This window comes from Poecilia reticulata, linkage group LG4 (genome assembly GCF_000633615.1).
Source record: "Poecilia reticulata strain Guanapo linkage group LG4, Guppy_female_1.0+MT, whole genome shotgun sequence".
Taxonomy (NCBI): Eukaryota; Metazoa; Chordata; class Actinopteri; order Cyprinodontiformes; family Poeciliidae; genus Poecilia; species Poecilia reticulata.
The window spans coordinates 18,770,423-18,794,359 of record NC_024334.1 but is presented as its reverse complement, the minus strand read 5'-3'; the positions used below and the strand labels follow the sequence as shown (position 1 = coordinate 18,794,359).

The 23,937-nt window shown below is 39.5% G+C and overlaps 2 protein-coding genes across 3 annotated transcripts in view; one reads left to right on the top strand and one right to left on the bottom strand.

Moving 5' to 3' along the window:
- Positions 1–215: 215 nt before the first annotated feature.
- On the bottom strand, positions 216–19,922 carry nek1 (NIMA-related kinase 1). The gene is made up of 36 exons (XM_008407521.2): positions 19,827–19,922; positions 19,317–19,465; positions 19,128–19,224; positions 18,949–19,046; positions 18,058–18,141; positions 17,904–17,971; positions 17,759–17,845; positions 17,299–17,353; positions 16,911–17,111; positions 16,753–16,825; positions 15,501–15,613; positions 15,317–15,382; positions 14,953–15,012; positions 14,828–14,875; positions 14,367–14,447; positions 14,121–14,272; positions 13,628–13,744; positions 13,440–13,542; positions 12,472–12,558; positions 11,425–11,508; positions 11,229–11,306; positions 10,395–10,490; positions 10,119–10,316; positions 9,276–9,329; positions 8,951–9,200; positions 8,736–8,861; positions 8,473–8,646; positions 8,136–8,270; positions 7,916–8,021; positions 7,158–7,234; positions 6,851–7,065; positions 6,509–6,666; positions 5,197–5,561; positions 4,196–4,329; positions 3,968–4,100; positions 216–949 (listed from the first exon to the last, which is right to left on the bottom strand). The coding sequence occupies exons 2-36, from the start codon at positions 19,431–19,433 to the stop codon at positions 936–938; spliced, it is 4,104 nt and encodes a 1,367-aa protein (XP_008405743.1). The 5' UTR covers positions 19,434–19,465; positions 19,827–19,922; the 3' UTR covers positions 216–935.
- A 56-nt stretch (positions 19,923–19,978) lies between these two features.
- The window catches only part of fbxl5 (F-box and leucine-rich repeat protein 5), a 10,228-nt gene continuing 6,269 nt past the window's right edge, over positions 19,979–23,937 (top strand). Inside the window, exons 1-6 of one of the 2 annotated variants that reach the window (XM_008407522.1) lie at positions 19,979–20,061; positions 21,217–21,324; positions 22,007–22,222; positions 23,078–23,173; positions 23,245–23,440; positions 23,523–23,708. In XM_008407522.1, coding sequence (XP_008405744.1) covers positions 21,241–21,324; positions 22,007–22,222; positions 23,078–23,173; positions 23,245–23,440; positions 23,523–23,708 — 778 coding nt within the window. In that variant the 5' untranslated portion in view covers positions 19,979–20,061; positions 21,217–21,240. The remainder of the gene's footprint in view (positions 20,062–21,216; positions 21,325–22,006; positions 22,223–23,077; positions 23,174–23,244; positions 23,441–23,522; positions 23,709–23,937) is intronic. The other variant, XM_008407523.2, reaches the window with a different exon arrangement.

Here is a 23,937-nt window from a genome sequence, read left to right as displayed (position 1 = left end):
AAATTAAAGGAGCAGTGTTATGTTTTCCAGACACAAAGTGTCATTTTACAGCACAATCAAATAACTATGTTAACTTCAGTTGTTATAAAAATGGTGGATATTAAATATGACCTTGTAATTTAACAGCTTGAAATTGGGCGTGTCTCTTTAAAAAAATCGTTTGTTGCAACATCCATCATGTCAGTATGCAAGTCTGACGCAGAAAGTAATACAGATTCAGGTTATTAGAAAGTTTATTAAATAAAAAAAAAAAAAACAGATTTACAATATTTAATCGAAAATGAATTATCTTCACAAGTTACATCTTGAAGACAACAGTCGCTTAATCTTACCAAGCAAGTCTCGCAAGCCAGTGCTGCTACAGTACCTTGGTGGCAACGCTTTGCTTTGATCTGCATTAAACCAGATAGTAAAAATAATACGGAAAATTAAGTCAGCGTTTGTAACTTGGTATATGGTAGAAATTCTGTTAAGAAAGGGAGGTATAACTGGTCTTTTGAGTACATTATATAGTCCTTTATGTTGACGATAACCTGGTTTATAAATTGAAGTTGAATGTGGCAAAGAAAGACAGCACCTGAGAGAAACAGATCTAAAGCCCCCCTAACATGTACCGCCTCCAGAGGTCAAGAAAACTAAATACGTACATGTGTCGTTCATCTGAGGATGCAGGCAGCAATAAATATTTACAGAATTGTGAAATGAACTTTGATTACCAAAAAACAAAACAAAAAAAACCAACAGATTTAACAATGCACTTCTGAAAAAACACTGGTTAGAAAAAGGGAATGTCTGATGCTGACGAGTGCTCTATTTAGAACATCATGCAAGTGAGTCACTAACATGTGAGGGGCAGCCAGATGTCATGCATAGATCCTTCTGTCAGTAGAGGGAAGACGGTCAGACAGCCGCCAGCAGCTCCACTGCTCTGAACGTTACTCATCGTTGTCTAAACGAGACAGAAAATGAAAACTGATTAGAATGAGGTGTGATGGGGTGCTGTGGTGGCGCAGGGGCAAGACACAATCCACATATGGACCTTTGCCACATGTCTTCCTCCCTCTCTCATTACCCACTTTTCTGTCAATTCACTATCAATTAAAGGCCACTAGAGCCAATAAAACCTTTAAAAAAAATAACATCAGGTGTGACCCAGGGGCCATCTGTGGTCCTGTGAGGGATTTTGTGTGGCTACTGGGGAAATGATGGGGAATCGAACAAAGTTTGGTAGGTTGTTTAGTTTATGCAGACACTTTCTGCAAAAAAAGGGGGAAAAAAAGTCTTTCACTAAGGCACCTTTCAATAAAAATTTTTTAGAAAAAAGAAGGAAAGGTTTTTGTCCTCAAGAAGAAAAAAAACAGTGTTTGTATATTTCAGATCTGAAATAGTTTGCACACTTTATTTTTTCAGAATTCAAACTTAAGAAAAGATATTGTACATTTAGTTCATTGAGCAGAGGAAATGTAAAAATGTTTTAAGTGTAGCATTGGTGGCCACAGTTTTAGTCCACACAGCAAAAATGTATGGACATTTATAATGAGGAAAGCAAAGACTTGCAGTGTAAATGCAAAAAAAGGGGGGGGGGAGGGAGGATCTTAAAAGTTATTGTTTTAATAGTATAAAAATCTGCTCATGAGTTAATTGACTTGAATTTCTAACCTAAAGCAACGCAGACTGGATGCCACGTGTCTGTCGAGAAAAACGTCAGCGATAATGACGTGTGAACATCGGCGACCACTCTGGAAAAACGCCAAATGACTGTCATTCATCATGACCCATCACAGTTTAAACAAAAATCAGTTGTTTTAAGTCTGGCTAATGTTAGCATTAAGCTAAAGCTCTTCTGTATAGTTCTGTAATGGAACAAGCTGATAATCGGTTCATATTCTGACTGAGGCGAACTCTCTATCCCGTTGTTAGAATTTAACGTTCTTTATTTGGAAACCAAAAAAACAGAAAAAAAAGTTCAAATTGATTTTATGGTTTTAGACAAAATTCATTTCATAAGAGCCAGGTTTAAAATGTCGAGGTTAGAGATCCCCAACCTAGACCAACATTCTCCTAAATCTGGGTGTGAATAATAATAATAATTAGGGCAACAGACTACAGTTCATTAACACAGAACGCTCTCAGAGAACTGCTCCACACATCTTTTCAGAGATACAGCCCCTGCTCTTTGCGTGGAGGTGATAAAACATCTGCCAACGATCCCGAGACGAGTCCTCAGGGAAAATATCCGACATGTGCAGCTTCTCCTTCAACGCAGTAAAAATAGAAATCAAAGAGTTGTCAAACAGAGATGAAAAAAAAAAAAACATATCTGAAGACTATTTGGATCCTGAGGGGAAACCTTTAAAGCCTCTCCACCCTCCAACATCTATTTCTGGTGTGGCCACAGTGTGACATCAGATCAGGCATAGAGAATGACAAATCAGGGAAAGCAAAGGGAGCAAAGGGAGCAAAGAGAGCAAAGGGAGCGTTTCTCCATCAATCAATCAATCAATCAAATTTTATTTGTATAGCACATTTCAGCAGCAAGGCATTTCAAAGTGCTTTACATAATTAAAATAAAAACAGAAATAAACAGTGAGAAAGAGAGAAATTTTAAAAAATAAAAATAAAAAAAACAAACTCCCGTTGTCCTTTGCGGAATTTAACTAACTATAGAGGACTCCGCCGTCCTTTGCGGAATTTAACTATTTCATAGAGGACTCCGCCGTCCTTTAGCAGGGGACGCCGCCGTCCCACACAGAATTTAACTAACTTAGAGTTAGGGGAGTCTGCCCTCCCGCGGACTTTAACTGCTTTTATTGTACCTGACAGTGCCTAGGATTCTCAGGGTTTAACTTCTTACCAGAGGACGCCGCCGTCCCACAACTGGTTTTCCTTTGCGGCCTTTGCGGAATTTAACTAACTATAGAGGACTCCGCCGTCCTTTGCGGAATTTAACTATTTCATAGAGGACTCCGCCGTCCTTTAGCAGGGGACGCCGCCGTCCCACACAGAATTTAACTAACTTAGAGTTAGGGGAGTCTGCCCTCCCGCGGACTTTAACTGCTCAGTCCCTTGACATCTACTCAGTCCCTTGACAAGTTGGTGCAGTGACACTTGAGAAGTTGGTATGTTGGAGACTTAAATCTGGAAATAATGAAGAAAGGTGATCCAGATGCAGTCTGTATAAACCACTGAATATTCACAGGGAAATAGAGGTGCTGAAAACATTAAAATACACAAACCTTTCATGGTGGTTGGATTAAACAACCAGGAACTTGTTGTTTAATTCACCATTCCTGGAAATATCATAGCCTTCCTAGGAAATTTCCACACTTGTTTTTCGCCAAATTTAGAAAACAAATTTTTTTTTTCTAGATTTGGGGGGAAGGAAGAAAAGTACAAAAACTAAAAAAAAAAGAAAGAAAAAAAAAGTATCAACTTTTTCCAAGTTGAATTTGCTGATTTGTAGTTTTATTTCCTGAAAATCATGAATCATCAGGGTTCATTCTGGCTTCTGATTCAGAAGTGACGTCAAGGGCAAGTTAAAAATTACCATAACGGATCATAATTGTTATAATAATAAAATCTGTGTGGCATAGGGGAAAAGAAAGGTTAAGCACCTCGAGTTCAGTTTTAAAAACACAAAAAACTAGAGGCCAAGATAAACAGTGTAGTTTCCCTTTAAAATGAAAAAAAAAAAGGTGTTTTTATTGGTTTTTAAGTGGACAACCACAATGATCACAGAATGGGACAAATCTAAAAGGTGTATTTTTATTACAAAAAAAAAAACTATAATAATAATCCAGTGTAAAACCTACTTATTTTCCCAGCAGAGTCAACTTTTAAGTCCGGAAAGAAAAAACATTTTCCACACAGTTTTAATCTTTTTATGTTTGTCCAGACGTGGAAACTGAGAAAAACTCTTTAAAACCCCCCCCCAAAAAACCTACTTTATAAAACAAAACCCACCAACCTTCTTGGTAGGCTCCGTCAGCCATCACTAGATGAAGGATGTTTGGGTACAGATGCTGGTGCTCAGTTCCCAGAATGTTTGACACCAAACTGGAACCCAGTTCAATATTCTCATCTTCATCTTCATGTATAGCCTTCGGGGGGGGGGGAGAAAAAAAAAGGGTATTTATTGCGAGGTCAGAAGAATGAATGGGCTGATTTTAGAGACGGCTAATGACTAAATCTGTACCTTTATCTTGTTATAAGCTTCGATGAACTTCTCGAATCCCATCTGCTGCTCCAGGTTGAAGCGCAGCTCCTCCAGGCGACTGAAGATGCTGTCGTGATGGTCAGCCTCCACGCACTGATCGTCTCCACTGCCATCTATGATGGAGAAGAATAAGGCATTTGTCTTCTTAGGATGGTTTGGTGTTCATGAAAATGTCTCCAACTATCGTAGAAAAGGCTAAACGGGTAGAGACGGGTGCTGCGGCTGGGCGATGTGGCTTCAAAATAAAACCTCCGATTTTAATAGATTTTTTTCCCCTTGCTACGAATATGTTTAATTATGAGTAATAATATATAATTAATAGCAATAGTAGTAATAATATTGGAATCAAGACAATTTTACCGGAAGACAGTCTTAAAATTACAAGAAAAATTTTGTTTTAGTGAGAAAAAAAAAGTTTCAAGAGTTACTGATATCTGAGGTGAACAGTCTGTGTCAGACTCAGTCGTTTTCTCGATCGTTTCAAAGTCCTGCTCTTGATAATAATTTGATGCTGATGTGTTAAAAAAAATGAAGAAATTTCTTTACCCATAACACCAATACTAAACAAGACGCTCAGTAGCGCTCAGTTTAAGTTTATTTTTCATGTTTGAGTTTTCATGAAATTATTACTTAGTCGTGTTAATATTACGACTTTATTATGGTAATGACGCTTCTTGTAATACACTGACTTTGTCCTACTACTCTGTTATTTTATTTTGACTGTATTCTTGCAATATTGTGACTTTATCCTTGTAATAAATAATAATAATAAAAGTTGACCTGAATTCAAATTCCAAACAAATGGACGCTGCAGAACACGCTTCTCAAAAAAGAGAAATAAAATTTTAGGCGTGCTGATATCAATGGAAACACAAAGTACTTTATTATTTTTATTCTCCCCCCCAATTTTACAAAAATTACATCTTCACAAACCAAAAATGTAATTAAATCGACCACGTGTGGCGCTCCCTCCCTCCTACCTGACTGCCATTCTTCGTTGAGCTGCTTGCCGTCACTTTGCCGCTCCTCTCCGTCTCCATTAGCCAGCAGCTCCCTGGCCTCGTCGTCTGCCGGACTCCCGTTAGAGCACTCCTCGTCCTCATCCTCGTCTTCCTCTTCGTCCTCATCCTCCTCGTCGTCCTCTTCATCGTCGTCCACAGCCATCTGGTTGTTGTCCTGATCAAGCTCGGCTATTGTGTTGAACAGCTCGCTGTCGCCCTCCGGTGGAGGGTTCCCGTTAAAATCTCCGGCTCCGTTAACATCTACAGGGTTTCTGTCGCCTTCTTCCTGCAGCAGTCTCTCCATCGAGGCCCGGATGTCCCGCAGATCTTCGTCTTCGTACGCACTAAGAAACAGAGCAGAGTCTCACAGTTTGCACTTACCCTGCAGTAATAATTCTCCATCTTGGTTCTTAAATTTAATTCTTAAACATTTTACAATACAAATATTTTGTTTGCAGGAAATCCTGAACACAAAGCTTTAACTCGAAGTATTCACATGCCTTAAGCCTTCCACATTGTCATTTCATTTATGACAGATCAGCATGAAGTAGTGCATAATTGTGACGTTACAAGAAAAAAAAAAAAGACGTGGTTTTACAAGTTTACAAACCAAAGTCTGAGAAGTGTGGAGTGCTAGCCCTGTCCCGATAACACATTTTTCTGGATGATAAATTGTCCCAGAAATGATTTCCATAAATGATAATATTTTGAGGCCATTTTCAAATAGTATATCAATAACGGCGTAATAATGCAAATTCACCCTCTCAAAGACCGATAAACTTTAACTTTGTACAGAACACTTAGCAGAGGACCTGGAATATATTTTAAATATCCACAATAAAAGCACAACATTTGGATGACGAATGATAGAAAATATTTTCAAAAACTGACTTATTTCAGTTATTTACTTTTTTTTAAAGAAAGTGATGAAAAAATTTAATCCAGAAACTGAATTTGGTGTGGGGAAAATTTTTTTTATCAAAGTACAACTTAAATCCCATCTGAGCAGAGCTCCTTCTTCCATGGGTTTGCTGTGATTTTAGAAACGGTTCAATTTGTGGGACTGAATACAAATGCACGCCACACTTTCCAGATTTTTATTTGTGAAAAGTTTGAAAAACCATGCTTCATGTTCCTGCTACTTCACAACTGAGCACGACTGGTGGAGGTCATGAAAAAAATCTCAGGAAAAATCGATTGAGGTTTGTGTTTCTAACAAGACAAAACGTGGAAAAGCTCAAGGACATTACTTTTAGCACGGCGTAGAGTAAAACGAGTTGGAATGACTTACTCCTCAGCATCTGATTGGTCGTCATCTTTAACAGCCTCCTCCAGATCCTCAATTTCCAGGTCTTTGTCCGGGGAAACGTTAGCCTTGCTAGCTTCTGTGGAGTCCTGCTGAGGGCTGAACAGTCGACTGAGGTCGGGTAAAGAACACGTCCGCAGCATCTAACGGAGCAATTGGAGCAGAAAGGCCTGTGAAGAAACTCCATAAAACATATTTATTAGAAAATTCATGGAGTAAAATATCGGATTTAGCACTGAATGCCCCTAAACAACTAATCTCTTTGAGAGCCCAACTGTTTGATGCTTCCAGTCCAACTCCAGAGAAGAACAGAAGGATGTCCGTCACCTTTGGGTTGTTGGCATCAAACATGCCAGCAGAGAGACCGATGAGAAGGGCGTCCTGGTTCTTGGTGCGCAAAGGTGAGACGGATCGTGAGCGGGAGGCCAGAGAAGAGGATGACTCGTCCATGGAGGAATTGGCGGACATCACTGAGAGGGCGGCGGCTCGGCGGTGGGCCGGTGAGCATTTCAGAAACAGCGGCTCTTCGTTCTGAGCCGAGCCTGGTGAGAGCCGAACAGGCGAGGGTGGATTTAATCAGAGTCATGATCACAGGGGAAACCGGCGGCCATGACAGCGGGGACGTTCGCCTTACATGAGGAGTCGGTCGGTTTCTCTGAACTCTTCTCAATATCCTGAGGGCCTGCTGGTCCTGAAGTGCCCCCATGTGGCCTGTAAGAAGAAGACACACACACGCAGTAATGAAATATGACGGAATTATTAGGGTGAGATTAAGATTTTTTTCAATTAGGAGAATAAAGATACAATATTAGCCAAAGAAAGTTGTAAAAGAAAAAAAAAAAAATCACTAGAAAAAAAAAAGTTGTTTTAATGAGAACAACGCTGCAGTGATCAAGATCTGACGTGACCAGATCTTCTGTCCATATGGCACTTTCTTCTAAATAGTCTTTTGAACACAACAGCATAATCAAATTTACTACTTTTTGTAAGGAGTTGTCATAATATTACTACTTCATTTTCCTAATATGACGACTTTATTCTCATATCATTTCGACTTTGCGAAAATGAGAGAACACAGTAATACGACAACTTCATTTCCACACCATAACGACTTTTGTCTCGTATTATGAATTTTGTCTTCACCCTCATATTATTATGACTTTATTCTTGTAATGTTAAGGCTTTTTTCTTAGCCTGGCCCTTACACTGTAAATTAGTGAAAAGTTATTACAAATGAAAAACCATTTTAGAGTTTCGCTGTAGCTGTATGGCAAATCTACATGTAGTTTGTTTATTTATTTATTTTTTTATTTATTTTGCCATTTGCATTAAAATGACCTCTAAATGTGAATTTATTGCAACATTTACAATCCAACACATATCAGTGCTCACATTTGCTTCTGGGCTTCTTGTTCCCAAGCTTGTTGCACACTAGCTGGTGGATTGGACTCTTGTTTAGGACTCTCCTCCAAAATCACTGACTCCAGGTCGGCTGGATCTAGAGGAATTTAACCAAAACAAGATTTTGCTTTGCTGAAAATGAATAAAAGTCTTGATTGGTAATAATCAATAGTGATTATTAATATTAATATCAAGCTAAGAGATAACTTACCCTCAATATCAGTAAGGCCAGGCAGCAGCGATGTGTTTACCACAGACGTTTTCTGACCTGAATCCTGGTTTCCATCAGTCGGTCTCTGACCCACTGCAGAGGTCAAAGGTTCACTGGGGATTTTCACACCATCAGCTGCAGCAGAAAACACACCATTAATATTAGACAATTAATGCACCGAGGGTATTCTTGTGCTTTCATTTGTGACCCTCTTGCTCTCTCAAAAATAATAATAAAAAAAAATTTTAATTTAGAAATCTGTAATTTCCAGATCATAAAGGGAAATCAGAATAAGCCAGAAATTATTCCAATAGTCCGATTCCAGAAAAGTCCGTACGCGTTGTGGAAACCTCTGGCTGTTGAGCGAGCGGCCGAAGCGCCTCCGGCCCCTCACACACCGGGTTCGCCTCACACACCGGGTTCGCCTCACACACCGGGTTCGCCTCCCACGCCTTCCTGGGAGTGTCTTCCTGAAGCTCGCCCATCCGTATGACTTCCCCCAGCGTTTGATCTGTGACAGAAACGCAGGACAACAACAAAATAGATCGTTTTCTTACGCACGCGCTTCCCATGCCCTCCCTCGGAGTCGACGGTCATTACCGGTAGTTGTGATGCACGTCTCTCCGAGCGTCTGCTGGGCAACGACGAGGACGAGAGGAACCGCTGCCTCCCACTTCTTCCTGTCTCCACCAGAGCATGGCCTTTCCTCTGAAGATGCTAAAGTGGCTAGCAAAACAATTAGAAAGAAAAAAAAAAAAAGATAAAAATTGATGCACCAGATTGATTTTTTTTTTTGCCTGGAAGACTGAACTCACTGCTCGATGTGGAACAAGTTTCTCCAAAGGTTTGCTGAGGCACAGGAAGCGCAGGCAGCTCGGTCACTTCCCACTTTTTACGATCTACGTCCGAAGGGCGGCGTTTCTCAGCGTCCGGCTGTTGGGGCGGAGCAGGAGTCGGTTCTGATGGTGCCGGTGGCGGTGAAGGAGTCTCCTCCGTCTCGTCCACCGGGCTCTGGGCTTTCAGGTTCTGGTTCAGTCTGCGCAGAATCTGCTTCTTCTCACTCTGCTGCACAGGAGACATCGGTGAACGTCGACTCTTGGAAATTTATTCACACAAAAGTCACCCGACACTTTAACAGACCTGAGTCACTGCTGTTGCCTCAGTTTCGTTCAAGTTCTCCTTTGGAGGAGTAATCTGTGAATGAGTGAAAACGGTCTCAATTTACAAGTAGCGATACAACTACAACTAGCCGTATGTGCGGATTGTTTATTGTAAGTATCAATTAATTGATTATTCCAACGATTAATCGGATTAAACACATGGTCACATGCTGCAGATCTTTCAGTTGAGCCATTTTTTTAATCTTAGAAATACATTAAAAAATACAAAACAATTTAATTCCCTTACTGAAATAGGAAAGCTGATATTTTATGGATTAAAATGCAACATGGCATTCCTTAGTGAACCCCGGATAATTCTGACTGATATTTTAATAGAGTCTTTATTGGTTACTGCTCTGGTCATTTTGAAGTACTTTGATATTTATATGTAAAGTGTACTATAAAATATTATTGTTAGGATAATTTACAGCAAAGGATGCATCTGTAGTGAAAAGAAATACTAACAACACTTTTATTCTCAACCCTTTCTGACTTATCAATACTTAGTTGGGCTGATGTGTTGATTATTTTTTGGATTACAGATTAATAACTGGGTTGCAAAAAGTGCTTAATAGGAGATTTTTCAGAAATAATTTGAACCAGCTGAAACTAAAGCTATCCCACTTGAGTTTTGAGTAGGGCATTTTTACAGAGTGTTTTTTTTATTTATCTTAAATGCAAAATTTATATAATTTTTTGCACAATTAATTATTGTTGTGAGTGAGATGTCCTTTCAGGATTTTTTTTGGAGTATGTAAACTCCTGTTAACTATTTGATTAACAAATTAACTGACAATCTGATTAAGCCGTAGTGTAAACTGACCGCTCCGACGTTCTCCAGCGCAGCGGTCATGGAGATGAGGGGGGTGGAGGCTTTGGATGAGGGCTGGGCCAAAGCTTTAGCGTCTGGGTCGGGCTGCGGCGGCGCGGCCTGTGGAGGAGGACAGTCAGAGGAAGACGACGCAGCTCCTGCCGCACTTCCAGGTGCAAAGCCGCACTTGGCAGCTCGAGCTGCAGCGAGCTTTAAACAACAGAACATAGCCAGCATTGGACTTTATCCGTTCTAGACGTGCGTGCAGAAAGGCGGCGTGAACCCTACGTGGTCCTCCCAGACTTTCTTCTCCCTCTCGTACGCTTCCCTCCTCTTCTTCTCCAGCTGCTCCTTCAGTACAGCAACACGGGCGTTTGCCTGAGCCTGAGGAAGGTTAGACGGACACAGATGTGAATATACACGCACTGCAAAACTAAATCTTACCAAGTAACTTTTCAGCAATATTAAGGAGCTTGTTTTGAATCTATAATTTCCCAATATATAGTTTAAAAGAAAAAATAATCTATAACTCGGGAAAATGTCTTGTTATAGGTGAAATAATAACCATCCTCTGGTTTCTTTATTGTTCATCAGCAGCCAAATGGTTGAAATGTTGACAAAAACCTCCAAATGTTTTGCAATGAATAAAACAGGCTAACATTAAAGTACTGGAACGCCACCTGCCCTGAAATCTGTTGAAAGTTTATGGCCAGGGCTTACAAGCTGGATTGTAGCTCAGACAAACTACTTCCTATTGTCCGGCCAGAGAGTTATACCAGGAACTCTGTGATGGTTATAAAAAAGAAACATATTTCTGCAATTTGTTATGTGTCATTTACCTAAATATTAGTCATGGTGTGTATTTAGCTTAACCTGCTGAGACAGACAAAAGTCCAGAAGGAGATCAAGTTCGTATTTTTGAAAAACATTGAAGTTTTTTGATTTATAATAACATTAATGACAAAGAAAATTGATGAAACAAAATAAAACAAATACCAGCTGATTTTTTTCTAAAGCCTAAACAACTCATAGAAACACCTCTGACCTTTTTAAAGAGCAATTCCAGAAGTTATAAATCCGAGAATAAAAATGTCAGTGGCTTTGAGCTTCTTGCAGACTCACTTTTAAACCCTCTATCTTTTTCCTCCTGAGCTCTGCCTCCTCACTCGACTCCTGGCTATCAGAGCCGTCACTGTCATACTGAAACACACACACACACACACACACACACACACACACAGAGACAGAAATATCAGAGAAAATGACAAGTCTCATTGCAGCCGCTTTGACGATTCCGACGGTGTGTGTAGGTGTGTACCTTCTCTCCTCGCAGCCGGGCTTTGATCTGTTGACGCTCATTGAAGTTTTGCAGGCGGATCTGCCGGAGTCTTGCCAAGTACTCCTGGGAACAGATCAATCCTTCATGAACGGTGAGAAAAACTTACTGTCTACATCTTGTTTAGTCATCATAAACACTAAACACCCACGCATGCTTAGCAGTAGAGCTGGGAAATATGGCTCAAAAATAAAATGCCAGATTTTTTTCAGACCAGAACCAACTTTTTTCTTGCTTTTTCTAAAAAGTTATGAATGACAAAATATTTTCAATAAGGCTTTTATGTCAATCATGCCCTTCTGATTTGTATGACGAAGTATTAGGGCCAGGTTACAAGAATGTTTAATTATGGAGGATATGGTCATAATATTAGCAGAATAAAGACAGTTTCACCAGAAATATATCTTAAAATTACAAGGGAAAAAAAAAAATTGGATAATTTTTTTTATTATTTTTGGTGTTGGAGTTTTCATAAAATTACAACTTCATTCTCTTAATATTAGAACTTTATTCTGGTAATATTACTACTTTATTCTCATATTAGTACAACAGTATTCCTAAAAAAACAAACAAACAAAAAAAAAACAACAACTTTACCTTTATATTTTGTGATAGTCTGAATTCAAATCCGAATAAGTTGTAAAATACTAAAAAGAAGATTTTCCAAAAATGTAATCTTCAAAAACTGATCATTTCAACTCAGACCACGCATAAGGTGAGCATCTCATTAGAACAGCAAATAATAGACAAAATTAATAAAATAAAATTTTGCAAACTTCATGCCATGAAGAACAACGCCATGCATCAGTAAAATGCAAACATGATTTTTAAAAATAAATAAATAAATGAAATGCCTAAAACAATGGCTGTTGTTGGGGAAACACAATGAGGAAACCAAACACAAGGAGGGAGCTCGTTGTTGAACTGCTGGGTGGAGTTAATGCTGCGCCAAAGGGGGATGGAGACAAGCCAGGCGTGCTGTGATTCAGATGGAGCGTCAGGTTGGGGCGTTCGGCTCTGGGCCCCTACCTCCTCCTCTTTGTTGACTTTAGGTCGCCGGAACCGAGCCGAACCGGCCCGACTTCCATAGATTGCAGCCAGGTTTTGTCTGGTTCCCTGTTCAGCATTCAAGTCAGCCACACTTTAGACGGATACAAAGCCTCAACGTCTGACTACAACAACATTTAAGTTGGGAATGTGAAGTTAAAGCGGCACTGATCAATGTTTAGCTTTAAGGGAAAAAAAATAAAATAAAATGTTGAAATTCTGCCACTGCACCATTAAATCTATTTAATGGCTGCATGACAGCAACCTTGGAAGCACGCAAGCATAAAAATAATCAAATTGGAACTTTAAGAAAACCTAGTGATTAAGTTGTATAGTGTATTTCTGCCACTAGGGGGCAGCAGGGCTCTTAAATGAGATCTTCTGTCTGATGAACTTGTGGGTTTCCAATGACCATTTTCATAAACTTTCCACAAAACCTTTCAAGCTACTAATAACCAATTTAACACATACAGAGTACCTGCAGGTAACAGCCAATCACATTTAAAACCTTTTTAATGCCACCTTGACTAAAATTGTAAGAGCAAAAACAGTAACTATAGGGGATGTTTGGGGGATACAGCACCCAACAAATTTATCAACTGGTGATAAATTTGAACTTACTCCATGACAGATGCACAAAGCTAGCTAGCAGTGGTGCATTAGCAGTTACTTAGCAATAGCCACAAACCATCTTGAGTCACAGAGTGCAATGAAGAAGTCTGCGCATGACTCAAACGTTTGCTTAACCCAACTGTCCCGCAAGAAAAACACTACACAAAGATGATTAAATAGTCCTGCCACAACAAAATGTAAGACCTGATTAATATCTACAAGGTCAAATATGTTTTTAAGAGATAGATGCATGAATTTAAGACTTTTTAAGACTTATACAGATCGTGAAGACTCCCTGATACAGCCGTCAATATGCAACGGTTTCATGCATTACGTACCAGCTGCCCCTCAGCTTTCACTTTGTTGAGCATTGCTTCTCTCTTGCGCTGTAGGAACTCCTCGACCTGAAAGGCTCTCTCGGCTGGTATCTGACCGCGCTGCCTACAGACAAAACACGCCAACAAATATTCAGGTCGCCTTCTCAGCACAGAGACCATCTGGTGGTGCTCGTTCAACTGCGACTGACCGGCTAATCTGGGCTTGTTTTGAAACGTGGTGCAACCTCTGAAGTTCTCTCTTGATGACGTCAAGTTGACGGGCCGGTCTGTTGGGCAGCACTGGGCCGGCAGCAGCTGGCACACCTCTGGAAAAACCCCCGGAAAGAAATACATTTAACTCTTTCCTCCTTGCTCAAAAAAATTAGACAATAATAATAATAAAACAGAAATAATTACATAATTTAATTATATTTTAAAATCCCGAGATGATTCGGCTGATAACATGATTCTAATTGGAATCAATCCTAATGTATTAGGCCACATTTTACACTCTTAAAGCAATTTTGATCTGCTGCTTTGATGGTTCAAAAACTCAGCTCTGTGTGCAAAACAGTGTTTCTTATTTCATGAGAGTAGCTTAGGTCTACTTGAAAACTCCAGTTATTACAGCTACGCGTGAAAGTGTGTGAATACGTTTGCAGGGTCCTGGATACGTTTAATAAAAACAGAAGATTTAATTACCTGATGGGACTGCCAGGTCCTGCTGAGGGTCTCTCCCTGCTGGGGTCTTTGGGTTGGGGTTTAGCTACTTGGTCCACAGCGGCGTAGTGGTGTTCATACGGGCTCAAAACAGAAGCTTGGACCCCCGCAGCCCTTTTACCACCCACAAAACACTGAAAACACAAGATTAGCATCCAGAGTTGAAGCATAAGAGGGAAAAAAGTGGGTCATTTTACTTAAAAGTAATACAAAAAATAAAGTCACTACCTTCCTCTCTGGGCTGCTACCTCCACTTGAACTCAAGACATGCTTCCAACCTTGTTCTCTGGCTTGGTTTATTCGACTAATCTGTAAGACATTATTGATCCACAATTTCATTCATGTTTGAGTCACAATTTAATAATAGCTTTCAGCTTATGATGAAGGAGAAATTGTATGACTTCTTTAAAACAGCAGCATAGCTCAAATCAATTAGAAAGTGTCACTGAACATTAGTTTTCAATTTCTATCAAAGATTTCCAATACTTTGATAGAAATTGTCTCTTTAAGAAGCTCCTACTCTTTCTAACACTCCGCCTTCAGAACTTCATCACAACAAAGCTGCTCCTTTAAGTAGCTTGCAAATATTCTTAGGAGTGTTGGACTTAGAAGTAGTTCCTATGATAAGGTTCTGTTAATTTATCACATAAAATCCTAATAAATGACTTTTGCAGGACAGTACGGCTCACCTTTTCTTTCTCATATCTCTTAATTTGCTCGCCTTTCAACAGGAACATCTGACAGGCACAGAGAATGACAAAAAGGACAAATCACACATATTTAGACATTAAAACAGACTGAACGACATGCTTACCTGTTCTCTCCGTTTCCTTTCCTTCTCTATCAGCTCCATCCTTTTCTTCCTGATGCCATCCTGCAGAAGAGACAGAAGCGCCACAAACTCAAAAAACATCTTAAAGAGCTCCCCCTAGAGGTGAGAGGATGCAGAACTGCTCTGCCACAGGGCAGGCAGGCGAAGAGGGAAAAACGACTGGTCAGGCAGAAGGCTCAGAGTAGAAAACCAGGTGAAGGCAGGGACCAAGTGTAATGGGAAGGAGGAAAAAAAAAAAAAATCAAGAAAACTGAAAAATTAACCCACGTGTGTGGGTGAACGAATGGAGGAGAGGAAAGGCAACGCTAACAGAGAACACAAGTTAAACGGGGGCGCTCAGCTGTACCTCGTGCTTTTTCCTTTCTTCCTCCACTTGACTGATCCTTCTGTGAGGCGCTGCTGGGAGAACGGCCTGAGCAACATATAACATGTGGCTTCAGAGTTTGCCGACATTTTCAACACACGGGCACACCCACTAACATTTAGACAGCGTTCAAGCAAAACAACAATAATCAGTACGAGAGACTAACCGGTTTGTGTTTCACTGCAGCTTTCCTCTCCGAAGGCTTCTTTGCTCCGTCGCCAGCTTTCTTCACAGCTAAAGGCACTCCATATTTACATGCTGGTTTTGTAATCTTCTGGGCTGAGGTGAAAAGATATACGAGAAAAAACAAACTGAAATTAATCTTATTGTACAAATAAGAAGTTCAGAAATATGAGAATGGAGAAAGACAGGAAATGTTGCTACGACAACTACTGAAGCTACCAATTATAATAAGCTATTTGTTTAACAATTTCATGGGAAACAGCCGTCATTACAGTGAGTTTAATGACTGGACACAACTTTGGTTACCCATCTGAAACCTAGGCTCTTATTTTGAAGGCATGTTTTCCCCTGTGCTCCTTCCTGACGTAACTTGATTTAGCATTAGCTTGGTATGGCTGGCAACCATCAGGTCGATGTAGAGTGACTGCGTCACTTTTCTATTCCTACAGTGAATGACAGTTTGAATGATTTCTGCTATGGCTTCTTTTTTTTTGTACTGAGCATCCAAAATGGTAGATAATACTTTTTCAGGCAGACTTTAATTTGGCACAAAATATTTTCTTTTAATTGTGGGATCCCACTATATTTGGACTGTACTTTGAAATATAATGGAGGACTAAAGCTCAATTAGGGCTGAAATGATTAATTGGCTATTGAAATAATTGTCAACTAATTAAGTAATCAATTAATTGTTAATTGGAGTATACAGACTCAAGAAAAGGTCATTTGATTAAAAAAAAGCAATAATTGAGCCAAAGCTGTAAAAAAAAAAAAACAAAACACATTTTACATTTGACATATATATATATATATATATATATATATATATATATAATCTTCATTTGTAAATATGTTCTACCAAAATCTCCTTGAACAACCTAGTTTTAGCTTCACCAGGTGAAACTACTAAGTGTATTTTGCTATTGGATTACCGTAATACAAAAATAATAATAAAAAAATAAAATCCTTAATTTAGAAAAATAACTGAATAATTGAGGGGGCTGGTCAGCAGCCTTTAATTAATTTCTAATAGTATAAAACTTAAGTGGTTAAATGAGAAATCTGCGTAATGTACCAATTTTTTCAATGTTTGTTAATCAGAGTAATTGATTAATAAAATAATCGTTAGTTGCAGCGATAGGCTGAATTGTTTGACGCATTTTTAATCATTTTGCCCAAAACCAGCAGTAGAAAGTTGGGACTCACTGCAGCAGACATGCATGAGGGCTCCTTACCTGGCGGCACCTGTGCCACGCCCATTTTAGGCTGCTTGTGTAGAAAAGTATGGCGGAATTCCTGAGCGATGATCTGAAAGGAGAAAATAAACCAGTTTCCTCTCCATCACGGAATCTGATGGATGAAAAATAACGACAGAGGAATGGCGGCACCTTACCTGTGGTGTGAGAAACTTCTCTATCCTACAAGAGAGGAAAGGTTTGTCCAGAATGCTGCCGATCGAAGGCCTCTCCCGGGGGTTGCGTTTAAAAAGCTGCGCTAAGAGAGAGCGTAGCTCTTGGGAATAGTGAACAGACACAGGAGGGTAAGAGCCTCGGATTATCTTCAGAACCAGGTTCTTCATGTTGCCAGCTTCAAACTACAAAAAAAAAAAAAAAAAGTCATGATTGTTACCTAGAAAACACTGAAGTTATCATGGGTAAAAATGGCAATCGTGATTACAACTAGGCTCAAAAAAAAAAAAAACCATGCTCACTGAAGTGCTGCAAAGGATGCATTAAAACACACATTAATATGTAAACAGCTAGCACACATCGAATACTTACTGCATGCTTAAGAGTGCACATTTCATAGAGTACACACCCTAGGGCCCAAATATCACTGCAGAGGGAAGGAAAGTAGGAAACATAAGACAACGACAAAGAGACAGACAGGCAGGGATAAGTTTACCAATCAGTATGCATTCATTTAGTTGGGCAATTGTGAGATATAAATACATTTTAGCCCTTTATTAAACTTAAAGAGCTTCCAAAACATGACTTCACTGACTACAACTAAATTGGATCGTATGACATGGAAACCTAAAAACAGAGCAGGAAATCAATATTGGCTTCCTGTTGTGGATGTAAACAAGAAGCTGACATGCTATCCTGGTTTTATCTAGAAACCACCTGCTAATACTGGAAGGAACAAATCAGGTGAAGATATATGGACTGTGCAGCAAACGTTACAAGAGAAATGGAACAAACCCCCCCGAACGATTCACTTCAACTGAAGATCAGGTACCTTTTATTGTTGTACGGCTTGTTTTCACAGATCTCTGGTGATAAGTAATATGGAGTCCCTATGCATGTTCTCGCCAGTTCAACAGNATGTTATTGAGTCTGTTCCAAGTCCAAGTTTTATCTTTACAGACAACTGCCAAACATACCTGTTCAGGACCCTCGCGATCCCAAAGTCCCCAAGTTGAACCGTCCCTTCTTTTGTCAAAAATATATTCTGCAGAGGAATTTTTAATCAAAGAACAAATAAACGATTGGGAACACAAGATTTGTCAAGATCTGGCCACGCAAAAGGAACCATACCTGAGATTTAATGTCCCTGTGGAGAATTTTCCGCCCGTGTACGTGCTTCAGGGCCAGGCAAATCTGCACAAACCAATCTAGGATCTGAAAAAAAAAAAAAAAAAAAAAAAAACAATCTCAATATGAACAATGAACATTTATTTGGCAGCATTACAGGAAGCACAAAGCTGTCGGAAGCTTCTAGAAAGGGAGTTTCTAGAAGCTTCCCCATCAGCTGTTCTTTCAGGTAGCAACTTTTAAATGGTGAATAAACAGGAAGCTGGAAGCATTACAGAAGAGTTGCTTTGTTTATCCTTCAAGTGTTTAGCTTCAACAAATGTTGCCTTTGTGGTCTAATGGAAGTGAAATCCGGTTAAACTGCAGAGCTGTGCAACGTCCACTGCTCTCGCATCCACTCTGGTCTTAATGTAAATAATTAATGGTCCTGACAGAAAAGCTTCTTAAGGGGCAACGTACTGTATCCTCTTGGATACATTTGGAAGTGTTACATGTACAGTGCAAAAACAAAGGGTTTATGAGCTGATTTGTTAACAACATATGTTGAAATAATTTTTTTATTGGATTAATGTCTAACATGGAGCTTTTTATGGCGTTTTAAAATGTTCAGTAATTTTGAGAGAAATCATTGTTTTGCAGAAAAAACAAACATGATGAGAAATGCTGAATTGTTAGGACAGTTAAATTATCCTACTTATTAGTCAAGTATCGCCTGGTGTTTATAACTCATAAAGAGAAGTCAGAACTTGTCAAAAACGTTCAGAACGTCATTAAGTTAATGATAAGGAATCAGCCACGAAATATCTGGATGGTGAATCTCTAGTTGAAATAATTGATAAAGTTCCAACTTCTCAAAAACTATCATTTAGAACTGGCAAAGTGTTACAGGCTTACTTGCTCCTCAGGAAACAGCACTCCTTTCTGAGAATTGATCTTTTTGAAAAGGTCCCCTCCCTCACAGTAGTCCATGACAATGTAAAGACATCCCCCTTCTAAGGAAAACATAAGAAATACAAAATGACATTATTAAAATACTTCTGAGACTCTTCACAGAAACACAAATGTGCAAATACCTTCAAAAGACTCCTTATACTGCACAATGTTGGGATGACTCATGTTGGCAAGAACAGCAACCTCTCTCCTGGACTCCTGCCTCTCTTTACTTGACATCTGTGGAGAGAAATGAAAGGATAATTTGTTATAATCGTGATGAAGAGGTAAATTGGGCTCGTACTGCCACATAATAATACATAAGAGCTTACTCCAGATATGCCAATCTCCTTGATGACATACTGGCGTCCATCATCTTTGGATTTCACCAGGATGGCTTTTCCAAATGAGCCCTCCCCAATTTGTTTCACCTTTTCGTACTTTTCCATGCTACTGGAGAGACTGGCTCCGCATAGTGGATCTGAAAATAAATATAGACAGCATGGGAAGACTGAAAGCTTTGATAAATGGCTTAGAAACAGTGAAGCCCCGATTTTATTCTCTGATCAGAATCCCGAACGTTCGCGTTATGATGCATAAATGTTGAATCAATATGTCAAACATTAATTATTCACTCTAAAGGGGTTGAGATGCTGAGAAATTACATACAGCTGCCAGATGGCTAATGTTACCGTGGAGGTGTAGCTAGACGACGATGTGAAAAACCAAATTCCTGCTGTAGACTACGACTGTCCCGTAAACGCTCAAAGCTCAGGGATAAAACGCGAAGGCTCATTTAGCAACAGTGTGTAAATGCTAATAGGAGGCTAATTGTGTATTACCATTAGTTCTTCGCTTCGCTGCTTCTCGCAGAAATTCTGCTTCTTGCTACTGTCTTCTCACTCACTCTAACTACAGTCGCTCTTTCTACATTTTTATTGGTCAGCGTCTCTTTTCTCGACCAATGATTGGTTAAACTAACTGCCCATCACGTCTTATGCCCACCCCAACCAACGGCTCTGTTGCTGTGGACATTTCCCTTAGCAACCAAAAGGCACGCCGTGTCTACAATGGTTGGTGAGTTTAACCTTTTCACAGCGTCCAAGAACTAGTTTAACTTACAAACTATATTAGTTAACAAAAAACAAAGAGTTCTACGTCGTGACACTGCCATTAACGTGGTGGGAACCACTAAGGTTCAGTAACTCAGCTCAAAGTCAGCCAAAGGCATTTTCAAACTAGGCTGACATGAGGTTCACCAAAAGCGTAAGATTTCAAGCAGAATAACGTGTAGATCTTTAAACGTTATATTTGTGGTTACTTTTATCAATTAACATATCGCTTTTTCAATTTGGTTTAAAGGTTTCCGATCAACTTTAAATTTTAAATCTGGAAGTATTTAGAATCGAAAAGAACTGATAAATAATACTAATCACAGGAAAATCTTAATCAAAAACTTTGATTCAATAATTTCTTCACAATTTATGTACTGCTGTTTATTTAATAAACAATGTAAAAAAAATAATGCCATAGAATCAGAATAAACTTTAATGGCCAAGAGTGTGTGCACAAACATGAGATTTGCCATTGTTAAGATTTCATTGTTGACTATGAAAACATGAATGAGTAAGCCATGGCATTTGTTGAATGTCAATATCGCTCACAAAACAATATAAGTGGTGCTGATGACAGTAGTGTTAGCACTAACTCGCATTTAAAATTCTGCTGAAAAGCAAATGAACTTTTACTAGCTCTGATCCAAACCAAAATAAACAAAAAATAAGCAAAAAAAGTCACAATCTAAGATTTGAGATCTAATACCACAAGGTTTATGTTGCTATCTGAATTGTTAAAGTTTTTTTTCTAAATTGTTAATCTTTTTGAAGAAAGCAGCTTTTGTTCCTTTTTTACTCATATTAAATTAAATACACACACACACACACACACACACACACACACACACACACACACACACACACACACACACACACACACACGCACACACACACACACGGATAGAAACATTAAAAATTTATTTATTCAGTGTATGTATTTTTAAATTGTGCTTAAATAATCGCTGGAATAGCAATTTAATCGATATGTTCTTCCATTATGTTTAACATTAGTTGAATGTTAGCACCAGATTGAAAACCGCCCTCGTTAATAAGTTGTAGTCACGTGGGTGGCTCGCGCAAGCTCTGCCGCACACCTCCTGGTTTGATTATATCGCAGATGACGCAGTAAGGTCCAGTGAAGATGGCTCCCTTTCCGGACGAGGTGGATGTTTTTACTGGCCCACACTGGCGAATGAAGCAGCTGGTGGGTCTGTACTGTGATAAGGTACGTATACACAGCTGTAGCTCGCCTCCAGTCAGTTTCTGAAAACAACAAGCAAACGGTCTGCGGATCAAAGAGGAGTGTTCGCCAGCTAGCACGCTAGCTAGCTGCTGTTAGCGGGTTTGTTTGGCAGTGAGTGTTGAGACGGAGTAGATGAAATGCTCCCGGGTTGTCTCGGGACTGCTTCTTCGTTGTTCGGTTGATACGTTGTTGGACTAACATCTAACCTTCTATTACTTTAAAGTCTGTGTTACGTTACTCATAATAAATTGCTTGCGCATTTAGTACAACTGAAAAGCAGCTTCGTATTTGGTTAGCCTACGTGCAGTATGTTTTATTATGCAACATGTTCTAAGTGTGACACGCACGCCTTAGTGTTTCATCAGGCAGGGTACTCATAATAATGGGATTTGAAAGAGGCTTCCTGTCACAGCCTACAATAGGCGTCAGATAAGCTCAATTAGGACACTAGCTAATGCACTGCTAACCTCAACAACCGTGGTTACAAAACACTGCACAGCTGTCATGTTACACATGTTTTGCAAAGCATCTGTTACCATAATATGACTCTAGCAATAGGAATTTGAGATGATGCCAGTTACAGTGTAATTATAAACAGCTTTTTTTTTAAAAAACCCCAAAAAAACATTTTTATTATTGACTCAGGCATGTCTCTTCTCCACAGCTGTCCAAGACAAACTTCTCCAACAACAATGACTTCCGCTCCTTTCTTCAGTCCCTGTGCGCCACCTTCAAGGAGTTCAAGATGCACGAGCAAATTGAAAACGAGTACATCATCGGTCTGCTGCAGCAGCGCTGCTGCACAGTCTACAACGTGCATTCAGACAACAAACTGTCAGAGATGCTGTCTCTCTTTGAGAAAGGACTGCAAAGCGTTAAGGTGAATCTGCTTTCAAAACCACCAAAACCAGCTCAATGTCGTCATGGCCTGGCCGTAATTTGCACCTGCTGTGCTTTTTAACAATGGGCCAGCAGATAAACACCAGGGTTATACCGTAGAGGGAGACCATAAAGTGCATGTGCTTCTCCACTGATGGCCGGTTAGCGTGTCATTAAATTAACTGTTTACCGCAAAACTGTTTTTTTTACATGTACGTGCAATTTATGAATATGTGTACTGTTTCTACTCAAAGTACTGCTTAGTTTACATTATGGGAATTTTAGCATCTGCTATAATCAAAAGTCAAAACTATTTCATTGCATTTCTAATAAAATAACTGGACTTAAAGAGAAAAACAGTTTTTGTCTCAGGATTAAAAAAGAAAACAATCAAAAAAGACATTCTGAATAAATGTTTTGTAAATCTGACCTTCCGCTTTGCCAACAGCTTAAACAAAAACCTAATTTTGGGTCAGATTGAGATCTGGCTTCCTTTCTAAAATATGTTTTCATGAGAGATAAACAATACTGCTCTGATATATTTGAAATGTGTTCAATTTCCCTCTGTTTGAAAACAGAAAGTTTGGAACATTGGGTCACAGGAGGTGAAACCCTGTGCCTCTCAAACCTAAGAATAGCAACAGTGTAACAAAAATATTGCTACGTCTGGGCTAAAACTTCTTGTGAAAATATCAAGTCTGCCACTTGCCTTTTGTCAGTTCTGATTCGAAACGTAAACTGTTGTGGTCTTTTATAAAAAAAAAATAAATTAAAAAAAGCCCATTACATGTGGACTAAGTAAGTTTTGTTGAGGATTAAAAACCCCAAATTACCGATTTGATTTTTCTGATTGTAGAGTGAATATGAACAGCTCAACTACGCCCAGCAGCTGAAGGAACGACTGGAAGCTTTCACGCAAGATTTTCTGCCACACATGAAGGAAGAAGAGGAGGTATAAAACATTCAGATTTATCTCAGCGATAATCTGTTGCAAGTCGTTTTTAAACTAGAAGTGTGTTGCAGGTGTTCCAGCCTATGCTCATGCAGTACTTCACGTACGAGGAGCTGAAGGACATTAAGAAGCAGGTGATAGAGCAGCACTGCAACCAGCAGCAGCCGGACTGCGCTGCCGAGGTGCTGAAGGGCTTCAGCTTGTGGACCCAGGCTGAGGAGCTGCAAAAGGCTTTTAAATATGCTGATCACGAGAAGACGGATTATGGTAAGTGTATTCTTTTAAAAATGTTTCACGTTTTCTTTACGAGCTCACTCTTAAGTTTTTTTCGTTGTTGTTATTTGTCCAGATCTGGAACAAAGGAGGAGTTCTTCAACCCACGTCTCCCAGCTTCCTGCAGAAATCATGCTGAGGCTTTTCCATTACTTGGGCCCCGTGGATCTGTGCCGCTGCAGTCAAGTGTGCAGCTCGTGGTCAGACTTGGTCAAAACCGGCTCGTTGTGGAGGCACCTGTATCCTGTCCGCTGGGCCAGAGGTGGGCTTTAGTTTTAAAGTAAACCAAATTTACTTCCTTAACTTAAGGAAGCGGTGAGTATGCCGAGCTTCTAAAATATTTATTAAAAGGATTAACTATTATGCACCACGAGGCAGTTCAGTTTTACCGTATTTATTTATTGCAGACAAAACAAATTTTATTGCCAGTTACTGAAACTATAGTTTGGTTAAGAAAGGTCAGTACAGATTCCTCTTACTCAAAGTCTTCT